This window comes from Diaporthe amygdali (genome assembly GCF_026229845.1).
Source record: "Diaporthe amygdali strain CAA958 chromosome Unknown NODE_3_length_2959817_cov_65_330692, whole genome shotgun sequence".
Classification (NCBI taxonomy): Eukaryota; Fungi; Ascomycota; class Sordariomycetes; order Diaporthales; family Diaporthaceae; genus Diaporthe; species Diaporthe amygdali.
The window spans coordinates 2145085-2158971 of NW_026517023.1; the positions used below are offsets into that span (position 1 = coordinate 2145085).

General features: G+C 49.4%; 5 protein-coding genes across 5 annotated transcripts; 2 read left to right on the forward strand and 3 right to left on the reverse strand.

Annotated features, from left to right (window-relative positions):
• Positions 1-460: 460 nt before the first annotated feature.
• J7T55_003063 (prostaglandin g h synthase 2 cyclooxygenase pgh2) lies at positions 461-4161 on the reverse strand (the record flags this gene model as incomplete). The annotated part of the gene is made up of 5 exons (XM_053138203.1): positions 461-609; positions 667-943; positions 1012-1230; positions 1283-3902; positions 3950-4161. 5 exons carry the CDS (start codon positions 4159-4161, stop codon positions 461-463), a joined length of 3477 nt encoding a protein of 1158 aa, XP_052998930.1.
• A 1542-nt stretch (positions 4162-5703) lies between these two features.
• Positions 5704-7496, forward strand: J7T55_003064 (sporulation associated protein; the record flags this gene model as incomplete). Its single annotated transcript, XM_053138204.1, has 4 exons — positions 5704-5836; positions 5892-6052; positions 6108-7116; positions 7183-7496. The coding sequence occupies 4 exons, from the start codon at positions 5704-5706 to the stop codon at positions 7494-7496; spliced, it is 1617 nt and encodes a 538-aa protein (XP_052998931.1).
• A 34-nt stretch (positions 7497-7530) lies between these two features.
• Positions 7531-9248, reverse strand: J7T55_003065 (uncharacterized protein; the record flags this gene model as incomplete). Its single annotated transcript, XM_053138205.1, has 5 exons — positions 7531-7666; positions 7721-7803; positions 7859-8473; positions 8525-9003; positions 9200-9248. The coding sequence occupies 5 exons, from the start codon at positions 9246-9248 to the stop codon at positions 7531-7533; spliced, it is 1362 nt and encodes a 453-aa protein (XP_052998932.1).
• A 1039-nt stretch (positions 9249-10287) lies between these two features.
• On the reverse strand, positions 10288-11178 carry J7T55_003066 (uncharacterized protein; the record flags this gene model as incomplete). The annotated part of the gene is made up of 1 exon (XM_053138206.1): positions 10288-11178. The coding sequence occupies one exon, from the start codon at positions 11176-11178 to the stop codon at positions 10288-10290; it is 891 nt and encodes a 296-aa protein (XP_052998933.1).
• A 1020-nt stretch (positions 11179-12198) lies between these two features.
• J7T55_003067 (2OG-Fe(II)oxygenase superfamily protein) lies at positions 12199-13417 on the forward strand (the record flags this gene model as incomplete). The annotated part of the gene is made up of 3 exons (XM_053138207.1): positions 12199-12488; positions 12559-12625; positions 12707-13417. 3 exons carry the CDS (start codon positions 12199-12201, stop codon positions 13415-13417), a joined length of 1068 nt encoding a protein of 355 aa, XP_052998934.1.
• Positions 13418-13887: the final 470 nt, after the last annotated feature.

Consider the following 13887-nt stretch of genomic DNA (forward strand, 5'->3'; position numbering starts at 1 on the left):
ACCTAGTTTCAGAAAAAGGAGTTAATTTACTGTTACGTTTGATAGCAGGAGGTTGGTGAAGACTCCAGGTTGATGAGGGAGCTAGAAGCTAAGCAAGCTGGTGAGGGATCCACGTTTTAGGTCGTCCCCACAAGCTCAGACCCCGGCAAGCAATGCCCGCAGAACACTTGTCCCCCACAGAGTGCTGGAACTCCAAAAACAGGTCATCAATGATATTCACTTGATCCATTTGTTACTGAAAATTACAAGCCAGAGTATTCAATTGATCCCTTAACTACCTCAATTTTGATTAAATAATCAGTCTGTCATTCTGTACTGTTCCTTTGTGTGCGTAAGGGAGCGTGTCTGTTCTTGTGGCCTTGCTGGTCCATGTAACCTGAATCAAAGTCTCCGGCGAGGGCTGTTAAATTAGCAACGGAAAAGAAAACGGCCCCACGTAGAGTGTCGAAAGGCTTACACATTAGCCAAGAATACTGGCTGCTTCGTTAAGGAAGTCGTCCTGTCGTTTTTTAATCAGGTAGTAATATTGCCCTAAATCAATGGGCTTGTTAGGGGAAGCGTCGCCTTGGAACGGTCCCTTTCCATGACCTTCGAAGTGAACCTTCCATGCTGTTGAGATGTCAGTACCCTAAAAATGGGCAGCAATAAGGCATAGAAGGAACGTACTGCTAGCATCGAAGCTGAGATATGACCAGCTGTCGTTCAGATAAGCCTTCTCGGAACCCACGCGAATTGTCTTCACCACACCCATTTGACCTGGCGCGGGACGAAGCTGCTTGAGACCAGCCACAAGCTTGACAAGACCAACAATGAAAGTTCTCGCCAAATCTTTAGCCAAGCACTCGTGCTGGCCGTAGCTGAAAGCGGACACATCTTCAGCCTTGCGCTGCGAGTCAAACTTTTCGGCGTTGACAACCTCTTTCGGGTTACGAGCAGCTTCGCCCTAGACACGTGGTTAAGATCCTTCATCTGCCTTTCTGTTATATTTTTTTTAAAGGTCTTTGTACTTACAAGAAGCATGACAATGGCGTTGCCGGGCTGGACTTGCTGGCCATCAAGCTCGGCGGGCGCAGTAGCAATGCGCATGTTACGTTGCGTGCTGGTGAGCCGCTGCGCCTCGACGACGTACGCATGAATTCCAGCATCGTCCTTCTTCTCAGCGAGATTCTGAACTTCAGCCCAGATATTAGAGTTCTCGGGCCGAAGGAAGAATTCCATGATCTCGTAGAACTCCACAGGAGTTAGTCAGAGGGACCTATCACGCCGTTATAGTTGGACGTACCACCGTAACAGGGATGCCGGTACCGCCGAAGGCGGTAAGCCACAGGTTGTCGACGACTTGCTCTGCTGAGTTTCCCTGTTTCATGAGCTCTTCGACGAACTTGTAGCCGCATGAACGAAGCGAATCCTTTTTGAAGTTTGCCCTCCGTCCGACCACGCCAGAGACAGCGTTGGCGATACCGAGACCCAATCCATTGCCGGCCGAGACCTCGTTGACGAGAGTGCGGGTGGAATCAATGATGACCTTGGCACTCTCGATTGCGCGGCGGCGGCGGTTCCACGACTGGGCTGGGTCGTTGTCGTTGACGCCCCAGACGCGAATGTTGAGCAAGTGGCGATAGAGATCAGTTGCTCCGAGGGTACCGTTCGGGTTCTCATCTGTTTTCAGGTCGAAGTAGAAAAGATCGGCGAGTAGCTGTGCATTCAGTGGGATTGCGATATCACGAATGAGATCCATCTGGTACAGGCCTTCCTTCAACTTGAAGCTCTCCTTCTCGAGGAGCAGCGCGCCCACACGATCGACAAACCCATGAATTGCATCATGAAGATTTGGCAACTTGCTTATTGCCTTCTTGATATTGATCCGGTGTTGGAAATTCTTCTGCTCGTCACCTGAAAGCATGAACCAGCTGATGTCCTTTTTCGAATCTGTGAACAGATCCTGGAGGGGCTTGAGCCATGGCAGAACGAACTGCTTGGGGTTGTTGAGGACCTGCTTTATTGCGGCACTCGTGGTGACAACAACGGGCTTTGGTGGGGGCTTGGGATCATCTGTTGTGTACAGATGGAAGGTGCCGAGTTCTTTGGCGATGTTCTCGTTGGCCTTTTTGGTGTACATGGGCTGCATGATAGCAATGGAGTTGTACGGGAACCAGCGTGGAAGACCTCTCTGGATGAGCTTGTACAACATTGAGCCTCCGAGGGTCTTATAGTCCGGCTGCACTTCATTGTAGCCCCACGCCGTCAGATTCGACACTGTAAAGTCGAGTGTGTTGAATCTGTCTGAGCGCACAAGCGTGACTGCATCGGAGAGGACAGCTCGGCCAACGGAGTATGTTGGGCAAATGCCGCTGCCAGTGTTGCGGACAGGTTTGATATCCTCAATCATTAAGCCTGGGTAGAGTTCAACCATGTCAGGGTCCGTGTAGAGCTTCTCTAGGAGATTGGCAATGTCGGGGTTCGAGTTGATCTCGCTGAACTTGTCGTACTTCTTTAGGCCGAAGAACTCTCGGAACTCATTCAGTGACCCAACCTGCCACTTGCGAGCCTGGTTGATGCCCAGGATTTCCACGATTTTCAGCGCCTTGGGGACCATACGAGCGCCAAAGCAGCCAGCCGGGTCGTCCATAGCATCCTTCAGGACGCGAACAAGGTCATCGTCTTTGAAGCTGCCATCTTCCTGGCGCTTGAGGTTGCCAAAGACGCGGACACTAGGGTCACTTGGGATGCTCTGCTCAAAGTTGACTAAAGCCTGGCCAAGCTGAGCCATGCCCACGTTCTGTAGATCTTCCGGCTTGGTATCAGGGAAGAGCTTGGAGAAAAACTCATCGATCCAGCGCTCATCCTTTTTCGAAATACAAGCGTGGAAGCGGTACAGCAAATTGAACTCAACGCTGACCTGGTTACCAACCCCGCGAGGCACGCCTTCACCGTCGAACTGCTTGTCGATCGCAACGCGAGGATCGAGCGTCCAGTCACTTAAGGAATGATGAGTGTTAGTGATGGCACGCAAGTAGTCGTGTAGACTGATATTGACGTAAAGTCCGCCGACGATGAGGCGAGCCGTGTTGAAAAGGTCATGGTCTTGCTTGGCGACTGCTTTGGCCTTGTCCTCGGGGTTGGCGTCCGCTGGACACTGCAGCGTGAAGCGCCCGTTCTCGTTGATCTTCAGTAGAATGTCGCAAACGTAGTTATGGAAGCGGCTGTAGAGAACCAACATGACGCTGACACCTGCAGGCTGTCCAAGGAGACGTTTTTCATGAAAGGTATCAGGCTTGAGCCTTCCCTCCTTCATGGTGCGAATTTCCAGCTGATCTTTCAGTGATGAGCCGTACAGAGGTGCCAGGTCAAGATAGGATGAGGTGTCCGACTTATTCATGTCCGTACGATTAGTTCGGAAAATATCATGAATAATCACGGATGCGTGATAAAAGAGCATGGACGAGATTCCAGCGGGATTCTCCTTGAACGAACCCTCGTCACGGGCCATCAGGAGGTCAAAAAGCAAACCTGGGTCAGGCTTGACACCATGGAGTCTCTTGATAGTCCGGACTGTCTTAGCGTAGGGAGTGCCGGCCTTACCTAGGTTGGGCTCAAGGATGTTGTTGTAGCTTCCATCAGGCATCCTGTACTGGTAAAGGCCATCTGGTGCTCGGGGTACATGCTCACGCAGAACAACTTCGCTGTCTGGGGCCTTGAACTCAATCGAGTCGGTAACCTGGGTCTCTTTCTTAGACTCCTTGGCGTCGACAACCTCATACTTGACATCACCACCAACGTAGCTTAGAGGTGGATGCTGGAGGTTGTCCCATAGTGTGTCGATGAGTTTGTTGGTGAGCTGTACTCGGGCGTTTGAGGTAGCAGGAAGAGAGGTCAGAATTCCAATCAGGACCTCAGTCGTTCTATCAAGTGTTAGAGCTGAATTCCTGTACAAATCTTTTCAACTCACCCTTTTTTATCGTCAAGAGGCTCACCCTTCCGGAGCAAGTCCTTAATGACGCCCACAAGCTCAGCCTGGGAAGTCTGGCTCCGAACGCTCACATAATCTTTGAGTATGTCTGCAGCCACCTTCACGGGGTCGGAGAAGAAGTTCGAGTGATCCTGTTCATCATCTCCGTAAGATTCACCAGCCTGAAACTTTTCAGTAAGGGATGAAGCCATGATTTGCGTAAAGTCTTCGGATACGCTTCAAAGAAAGAGAGGTTGAATCAATTTGATAGAATACTAAATGCCAAAGCTCTAATTTCCCATCCACCTTATACTAGTAACGGTTCAATCAAATGGCGCTCATTTCTGCTTACCGCTTGGTCAATGAGTACAGTGTTGCCCGTGATATTGCAGTTTTCGGAACCCCTCACTTGGCGAGAAACAATCTTCGGTGGCGTCCAGTCATGTAAATTGCCTCAATGCAGATGCACACGAGCCCTTCAGTACAACACATGTCACCGGCGCCGTAGCGGTTCTTTTCTTGCTCAGAACTAAGTCGGGTACACACCATGCCATGTGAAAAGGTACTCCAAATGCCGTCGGGGGCATGTCAACTGTGGAGTCTCAAGTTGGTGTGGGGACCCAGACTGCAAAGAATGCAGATGCAGCAATAGTATGACTGAATAGAAGTTGTGCTTGTACACATATATGTATAACAAGCTTGGTTGCTTAACAGCCGAAAGGGCATCGGAAGTGAGGGCCAATGAGATAACATTCAGCTTCGACAAAGAGCAATAAATTGGCTGAGTGATCAATTGCGCCTGAAATGGGCTCCAAGCATGCCCAGGACGGTTGCACCGCATGAAGATTCTGAGGAGCTGAAAGTTGAGTCTCATCTTATAGGAGGGAAGGGAATGCCGGCGTAGAACATGTCCTCATCGGCTGTGGCTGGCATGTTGTACTGCGGCACTGTTCGAGACATTCCAATGGGACAACCTATCTTCTCCACAAAAGTTGGGCGAACTGCAGATATTTCGGTGTAATGCTATTCGTCAGTGCGCTCAGTGATAGCAAATCATTGTTTTACAATCCAAGTACAATTGCAAATCAGAAGATCGTGGCTGGCTGAATGCAACGCATCTTACTGATTGACACGATAATTCTGCGGAGATGCCGTTCACCGGTTGCCTGGCATTGCATTTCAGCCTCAGCCAACAGTGAGGTTTGTCCACACTGCCTCAAGACGGCACGAAAAGAGACACATGCAGTGCCTGATCTCCGCAAATGGCTTGCTGAAAGCAGTGTTCACAATACACGTTGATATGCACCGCACACTGATAGGCCCGTTGTAAAAATAATTGTTTAGAATTAAGAATACGTAACAGTTGAGATGATGAGTGGTCAAGCCCGAATATGTGTTTTCATGTCGTGAGACGGGTCCCCCACGGAAGCCACAAGAGCCAAGTTGAACATGATTGACAGGCTGCCAAGACCCATCCCTTGCTTGCGAAACCCGCGGAAGTATCGAGATCCAAGCTCTGATGGTAATCGAATAGCTGTTGTGGCAGCAACTAGGAGGGGCTGCGAGAATATTTCACTTGGCTGTTGAGACAGCGGGCCTCTGGGACCTCAAATAGCCACTTCTTATCCTCCGATCATCTCGATGCTCATCAAATCCTCCAAGTCTCTTCGATTCCACTTTTTCAACTTCTGAGCTTCATTGCCACTATGTCTTCAGCTTTAATCAATGGCAGCCCAAGCCCTGAAATAGCGAAGATGCCCAAGAAGCTAGTCCTCTGTTTCGACGGCACGGGCAACACATTCACAGGCTCCAACTCTGACACGAATGTGGTGAAATTGTTAAGCAAACTTGATCGAAATGATCCTCACCAGTACCATTATTATCAAAGTCAGTCTCCTTTCCGCTGAAAATGGTTCTACTGCTCACGAAAGTAAAACGTTAGCTGGCATTGGAACATACGATATCAACGATGAATCTGTGAACAAAAGCATTTTTGGCCAGATTAAGAGTTACATTTCCCAGACAATTGATCAAGGAGTTGGCACTACCTTCGATAGCCATGTCATGGCTGGTTATCGTTTTCTGATGCGCTACTACGACTCTGTAAGACTGTTTTGTTCTCCAATATAGTGTTCCGGCTGACGCTAATATATCATAGGGTGATAAGATCTATATGTTCGGATTCAGCCGCGGTGCATTCACTGCTAAATTCTTAGCGCGCATGGTCAACACCGTGGGACTCCTTTGCAAAGGCCAAGAAGAAATGGTTCCCTTCGCGTACCGCCTGTACCAGCGCTACCTGGCTGGTGAAGTCGAGGACTTCAATGTGGCGCATCCCAAAAAGTCTAAGAAGAAAAGGCATGAGAACAATGGAGACGCAGCTCATAGCACTGCGCCGACATCGCGACCGGATGATGACGCCGTACCTCTTCACGACGGCCACGAAGATGGTGCATGTGATGACGCAGCTAGACATGGTCACAGGTTTGAGGTCGCTCGCGACGAGATCGAAGCTTTCAGCGATACATTCTGCCGCAAGGAGAAGGTGATTCACTGCGGGAAGATGGAGGAGACCAATATTAAGGTCTTCTTCCTCGGCATCTGGGACTGTGTAAACTCCGTTGCCGTCTTGGAACGGACTGCACCAGTACCAGTGCCGGTCGTCGGCACAGCACACCACGTTCGCCATGCCGTGGCTATAGACGAGCGCCGTGTCAAATTCAAGGCTGCTCTTCTTGCCCAAGACAAGGAAAAGGCCGACGATAACCATGAGGACATCAAGGAGGTCTGGTTTCCCGGTGCCCACGGTGATGTTGGTGGCGGATGGCCTGCCTCCAAAGACAACCCATTCGACAATGGTGAAGAGATGACGTTCTGGCAACGCGTCAAGCACTTCTGGACGACGCGAAAGAACAAAGAACCCGGCAAGGCTCTGGGTGCCGATCGTCTCCAATTGAGTGACGTCCCGCTTGCTTGGATGATCCGCGAGGTTGAGCTTGTTGGAGAGCAAAACCCTTCCGCCGCGGTCAAGTGGCGCAACAACTTGCATGCATTCAAGGACCGATTCGCAAAGAAGAAAAAGCATGCGATGAAAGGTGCTATTCACGACTCGCTCGCGTTGGGCTGCGGTACAAGCTTTCTCAGAGTACTTCTGTGGAAGCTCATGGGTTCGTAAACATTTTTACTAGTACACCGGATATTCGCTCGCTTTTATGGCTGACTTGCCTTGACAGAATGGCTCCCTTTTATTACCCGCTGGGAGCTTGAAATACATGGATGGGAGAACGTCCGCTTTCCACTCAACAAAGGCAGCACCCGCGACATCCCAAAAGAGGCAGTGCTTCACGAATCTCTCCTCTGGCGCCTGAAGCATGACGACAATTACTGCCCTAGAAACAACCAAGGCGGTCGCCAACTACCTTGCTTGAAGCACAACCATAATATTGCCGAATGCGACCCGGTCGACAAAAATGAACATACCGAAGATTGCGATCACAAAACCTTCAAGATCACAAGATCTGCATCTGATATCAGAACTATGACTTAGGAAGGCCGTGCTAGATCAGTCGATAGGCAGTCGATCAACTTTTCGAATCGCTCATCCGCATCTTCTGGCCGAAGATCCGCAGGAGCAAGAATGGCACGAGAAGAATAATGTTGATGAATGAGAACACCAGCCAAGCGTACTGAAACCCAATATCTTCAGCAAGAGGGAGACTGAGTTTTGATTAGTATTCGAATAGGCACGCAATACAACACTGTATTACTTACGCGTCGAAAGAGACCAGTGCGCTGAATATGTGCCTAGTAAAGTTGATCACTGTCCCCACTTCTGCACTTCGAGATCTGTAGCACTGCCCAAGTATGTCAGCAAGTCTTTTCATCTAGGATTCTTCTCTCAACACTTACATCTGTACAATAAGTGTACGTGACAGTGGTCGCAACCTGAAATCCCACACTAGAAATTGCCATCCCGATGGCATTACCAACCCAACTCGTGGTTGCAGAATGCGAGATACACACGCCGTTGATGATGGTCCCAACTGGTAGTGCGAGTGCAAGCCAGAGCGCATCAAGTCGTGCCTCGGGAATCTCAACCCCATTGTGCTTTTTTGCATGTCTATACACTAGCCAATCCACAAACCACCCGGCGGTAGCCTCGCCTAGTAAGTTACCGACGAGTAGTGGAATGCTCAATATCAGACCGACTTGAACTATGTTGAAGCCATAAATCGTGGTATAGACCACAGAGCCTGTAGTAGCGAAAAGGACAGAGCCGTACGCCATACAAGTCATGTAATAGATGTTGGGAACCAGAACACACACGTAGCGAGCCATTTCGAACGGGCCCAGCAACTCCCGTAGGTGGAACTCCTTTCGGAATGCACTTGGTAGCCGTAGTGAGAAAAGACTCAGAAAAGACCTCTCGGGCACAGATTCGCTGTTTAGGGCCGAGTATCGTCTAAAATAAGTCTCAGGAAAAGTGAAAAGTACCACGACGAAAACTCCAAGCTGAATATAACCCTAAAAGTACCGTTAGCGAGGCTTCTCAGCTGCTAGGGAAGTGGCACCTACTGGAATGGCAAAGCAGTACCGCCATCCAAGACTTCGACTGATAAAGCCCCCAATTAAGGGGGCGATATGCGGTCCGTTATTGATGAACAATGCAAAAATTCCCATATAAAAGCCACGTTCGTGGAGGAAATACATATCGCAGATGATGGCTGGTCCCAGAGAGACGGTAGCGCCGACGGCAAACCCGCTGAACACTCTCGTGACAATGATGCCGGCCCAGGTAGAGCAGTAGCCAGCGAGGATGTTCATTACGGCACCAATGAGCGAACCTAGCACCACGATGGGTCTTCGGCCGGTCGTGCTCGCAAAGGGTACAACGAATAACGGCCCGACGCCGGAGAATACGAGGTATACCACTAGTTGGTACGATGCCTGAACGGGCGTGTTATCAAACGCGCGGCCGAGCGTGACGAAGGTCGGGTTCGGTGTCGCGCTTGACATGGGTCCGATGAAAGCCAGGAACGAGACCTGAAGACAGACTGCCAGTTTGAGGGCCGGGTGCCAATTCTGATTGAGATTAGAACTTCGCACACGCCAGAACAGGAGCGAGGTGGGTTACTAAGGGATCATCTTTTCGCCCACTTGGCTGGGGAGATAGCGGAAGCCCATGCCTATCCAGCCGAAGCTCAGGCGCGGTCGTGTCAATTTTCGAACCAACGTCTCCTCCTGTCTCACCGTGATGGATTTCTAGCTTTGGATTCTCGGGTGCGGTTCGGGACGCCATTTTGAGTTTCCCTTAATGCCCTAAACAAGTGCTAGTGTGTCTCAAAAAAACAAAAATCAAAATTATGAATGCAATTTAATCGCGTCTGTATATAGTGAGGCCGTGTAAGTTGGGTCAAGAACAACAGGGACTGAACTTCACGAGAAGTAAATACTTGAGGTAATCTTCAATCTGCCCCACACGGGTTCTTGTCAGACTGGAGTAATGACACAAGACTATGTCGGCAGATGTTTTGCTGCACCGAACCTGGTATAGTGCTTACTTTTGGGCAATCTGATTATCTATTTAATATTTTGGCAGGGGTTATCGAAGCACGTCACATCGACTTCTGTATTTGATTACTAGGCACGCATGATTTTTGTGGAGCAAAGGGCTCCCAGAGCTCTATTTGCAAGTCAAGATATGTATAGTTAATGAAAGCCGAGAATTCATACGAGTCGTGGGTTGAGTTGGAGATAACGTATTGCCAAATCTCAGCAAGACAGCAATCTCTACCTTTCAAGCCGACGTGCTCCGGGTTTAGAAAGTGATTGAAGGGTATGAAAAATCCTAGTCCCTAGCATTTCTCCCTCTAACACTAATCAACTTCTACCACTGCGATCCACGAGCATTCGATGTCTTTTGACTTCAGACCCCGCGAGTATGGTTCCGTGGGTAAGTTCAAATCATACTCAAGCGACATCTTCATACTAACCGAGGCGCATAAATTGGACGCCTCGGACCGTAGTTGGCAGTGATCACAGGTCCCGATGTACGTTAGAAGTTCAAGATTGAAATGCCCTGCCAAAATGACTCCTTAGGGGTGTAAATACATCTCCTGGGGCCCTAGAAGGCTCCTCATCACAACGGGAGGCAACGTTGCTTCTATTTCGGTACCACATGTTCGTGGCCCTAGTATGCCTCATCTTTATTTGCAGATGGAGCACAGTGTATCTTACTGCCTTGTTAACATCATAAATCACAGCTTCACCAGAATTGAGTTGGAAATTTGTGAATACATTTATGATCACCCATCTTATTCTTGATCTAGGAAGAGTCCTCATGTATCATAGAGTACCAGACACCTAACTTCAATACTCTGTCGAGACTCTTTCCCTCGATACACCGGATCCTCAAATGCCGAATGCAGCGCTCGTCGAGCTACGGACTCATTCGAGTCGAAGCATTTAATCAGAAGCACTTCGTCGGGGCTCAGCAAGTGCTTGTAATACCAGCGGTGAGCTGCATTATATCGCACAACCCATTGTTCCCCATGATAGTCATCCTCGACCATTTCCGCTGCGACAAGATCTGCATCAGGAACCGAGAATGCATCAGCAACTGCAATGGGATCCTTTCGAATTGTCTTGATGGGACGCCAGATATTTATGATCTGATATCTTTTCTGCGCCAAGTTTTCAGCCTCCTCAGGAAGCTCCCATCTCAGGCGTAACTCAGCTCCGTCATAGGACTGATCCACGTGCGTCTTTGTGACAGGCCCGCGATTCGCGAGGTTCTTTAGGCCCAAGTGATGCCACTGGGTCGGACCACGTCGCACTTTGTGGTTGAAAATGACGACACGGCTAGCTCCCGTGACGTCTCTCAGAAGCTGCTTGCACTCAGAGTAGTACTCGGCTTGGATCTTCGCATCGTCGGTGAACTCTTTTTCCTTGCTCTTACTTCGACAATATTGAAATCCGTGGCTGTCGAGAGTGTAGTGGTCCTCATCGCCGCTTACATCTGATATCACAACGCTGTGAGGTACATGTGGTCGCTCATTTGTTATTCTCCCTTTTCCAATCACAATAGGCGTCGGCTTGGAGCCGTCACCAGGGTCGTCCCAGTAGCTCAGTTCGGTCGCTACGTCGTGTTTTTCCTGTTGCGTGTTGAGAGCTGAGCGCTGTCTTGGAACTGGCACTTCAACTTGAAGTTTTCCGATCTCGGTCGCCATTGAACCGGAATCGATCTCCAGTGTTTGGGTATAGTTGACATAGGTTCACCTCAAATTTTCTTTGCTAGGTTCGCAGTTGTTTAGTGAAATTTCCGTCTGCGCTGCTGCCGTGATGTGTCTATAGATGAACATATTCGCCATGCGTGTTCCGCGAATCGGATGTCGTTGCTCCGAATTGACATCTGCCGATCTTGGCACAGTGTCGAGCAGACGGTAGTTGCTATCAAACTGGTGTGGTAGAGCAAGTATTCTGCACCTCCCCCCTCTCTCCAATCTGGGACGCGGCTGAGCGGACACTTGTTATACTGGAGTGTTCACCTGCATTTATCTCTGCCTGAAGCGATCAGTGCTGTGGATCCATTCCTGAATTGGCCAGTCTAGGCATATATATCGGTATATTTAACCGGTATTGTCTTTCACTGACAGGATCAACGGGAGGTCATCGTGATTTATGGGTTAGGCAAGTAAGTGGATACGTGAGTGTAAAGACAAGTTTGTGGCCGCAGCTCGCTCCGTTAATTCTTTGATCGCTTGGTATAGTGACGATCACAACACGAATTATATGTCGCAATTTGGTAGATTGCCCGGACTTCATACAATGTCGTAATGTGCCAAATTAAGCACAGCGGTGACGTAAATTCATTTAAGCTGTGCTCGGGGGGTTGGGGCACATGTGCGTCACTGGAGTTGGTAATGATAGAAAGCCAAGAGAAAGCAAGTATGGTTCATCCTATATATCACCAAGTTTAGCCAGATTCAAATGAATAAATGGGAGACATGAAATATCATTTTAAAGAATGCATCTCCGCAGCGTGAAAGAGGGGAAGCTATAATCGGCATTCGCAAGCTATAGTCGGCATCCGCTTGGCTGTAAAGCAAGCTTCCTACCATTACCTCAAAAGTTGATTTATAAATGAGTACAGCCAACATTAAGGCGACCGAGGAACGACCCATTAGAAAATTTTGTGTGAACCAACAAACTTACCTTGCCTTGTAAACATCTTGTCAGTATTCGTCACCATGGCTATCTCGGAACAAATCCCAGAGTCTGTCGAGTGGAACGGAAAGAAGACCCCCATCTATCCGATGGAGACGGTCAGTTTCGAGCGACTTCTCTCTCAGGAGCCAGCCGAACTTGAGAAGGTGGTTCGCTGCTGTGAAACTGAAGGTTTCTTTTACCTCGACTTGCAGAGCATCGACGGCCGACGGATGTTGGAAGACCAGCAGAAGACTCTTGAGCTTATGCACCGATTCTTTCAGTCGCCCCTTGAGATAAAGAACCAATATGGGCTTATATCCCCCCATCTCGGGTAGGCCACACATGATCAAAAATTCATTTTTGCCTGTATTCATTTTTGTGCTGATCAGTTGGAAAACTAGTTACGAGCCCATTGGCTCACGTACCGGAGTTTTCAAAGACACCAAGGATGGATATGAAATGATCAAGGTTGGACACTTGCCACCATAGACAAGGCAATTGCCTTGAATTGTTAATTTGGGCTAATTGAGTGTTCTGAATCAACATTAGGTTGCTCGAGACGAGATCCAAAAGTCCAGCCCCCACCTGCCCAGCGTCATCAAGAATAGCCCGGATATCAAAATCCTGGAAAACGCCATTGCGGGCTGCAACATCATCACAAAGACTATCCTATCGTCGCTGTCCACGGGACTCGGGCTTACGGGCGCTGCACGATTCGAGAACACTCACCGTAATGACCGCCCGTCTACCACGACCCTCGCCATGATGCACTACATACCGTCCGATCCTGCCGCCCAGAAGATCGGCCACCAGAAGCACACCGACATCAGCTCGCTGACCCTGCTCTTCAGCGAGGAGTGGGGACTCCAGATCCGCCCGCCGGGTGCCCGCGAGTTTGGATTCGTCAAGCCTAAGGATGGTTGCGCCATTGTCAACGTCGGCGACTCGCTTCGTTTCGCGAGTGGACACAAGATGCAGTCGTGCATCCACAGGGTCGTGCCCTTCGACCCGACCGAGCACCGTTACTCAATCGCGTATTTCCTCAGGGCCGAGGACTCGACCATGTTCACCGACAGCGAAGGCAGGTACATTACGGCCGGCCAGTGGCACGATGAAAAGTTCTTCGCTTTCACCAACCCGCCCGAGCTCCTGGCCAACGTTCCGCCCTCGATGATTCTAGGTGGAATGAAGGAGGAGGAGGACAAGGAGGTTACTGCAAAGGCCCCAAGTGCATCGAAAGAGATTGTGGTCGAGACATAATTCGTCCACTGTTGCTTTGTCTGCCAGCCTCAATAGATGTTGGCGCTGATTTGAATATGCCAGATGCTTCAAGGGAGATCACGTTCGTGCTGTCAATCGCTACTTCTGGGGAAAGTCTCCAAATCTGAGCATATCGCCTCTCGTTTATAGTCAATTGACGATCTATGACATAAGATGTCTCGTTCAAACAAGCAAATAGCTATCGTTGTATCGTATATGCATGTGGTATTGGGGATGCAATGTGACGGCCGCAATTTGAATGCGCAGTTCGATCATTGTACGACTTTACTAACGACCTCTGGAGCTTGCTCTACACTGTTCTGCGAAGCTTCTTCAAATATGTTTTTGGAGCAGATGCCTTCATCGCAAGCGCTTTGTAGGTGCATATCCAAGGCGCATATCCAGGACTCGGTGATGCACTCATGCCAGTGGAATTTTCCGGGTCAATTAAGAGATAATTTTATAGTAAA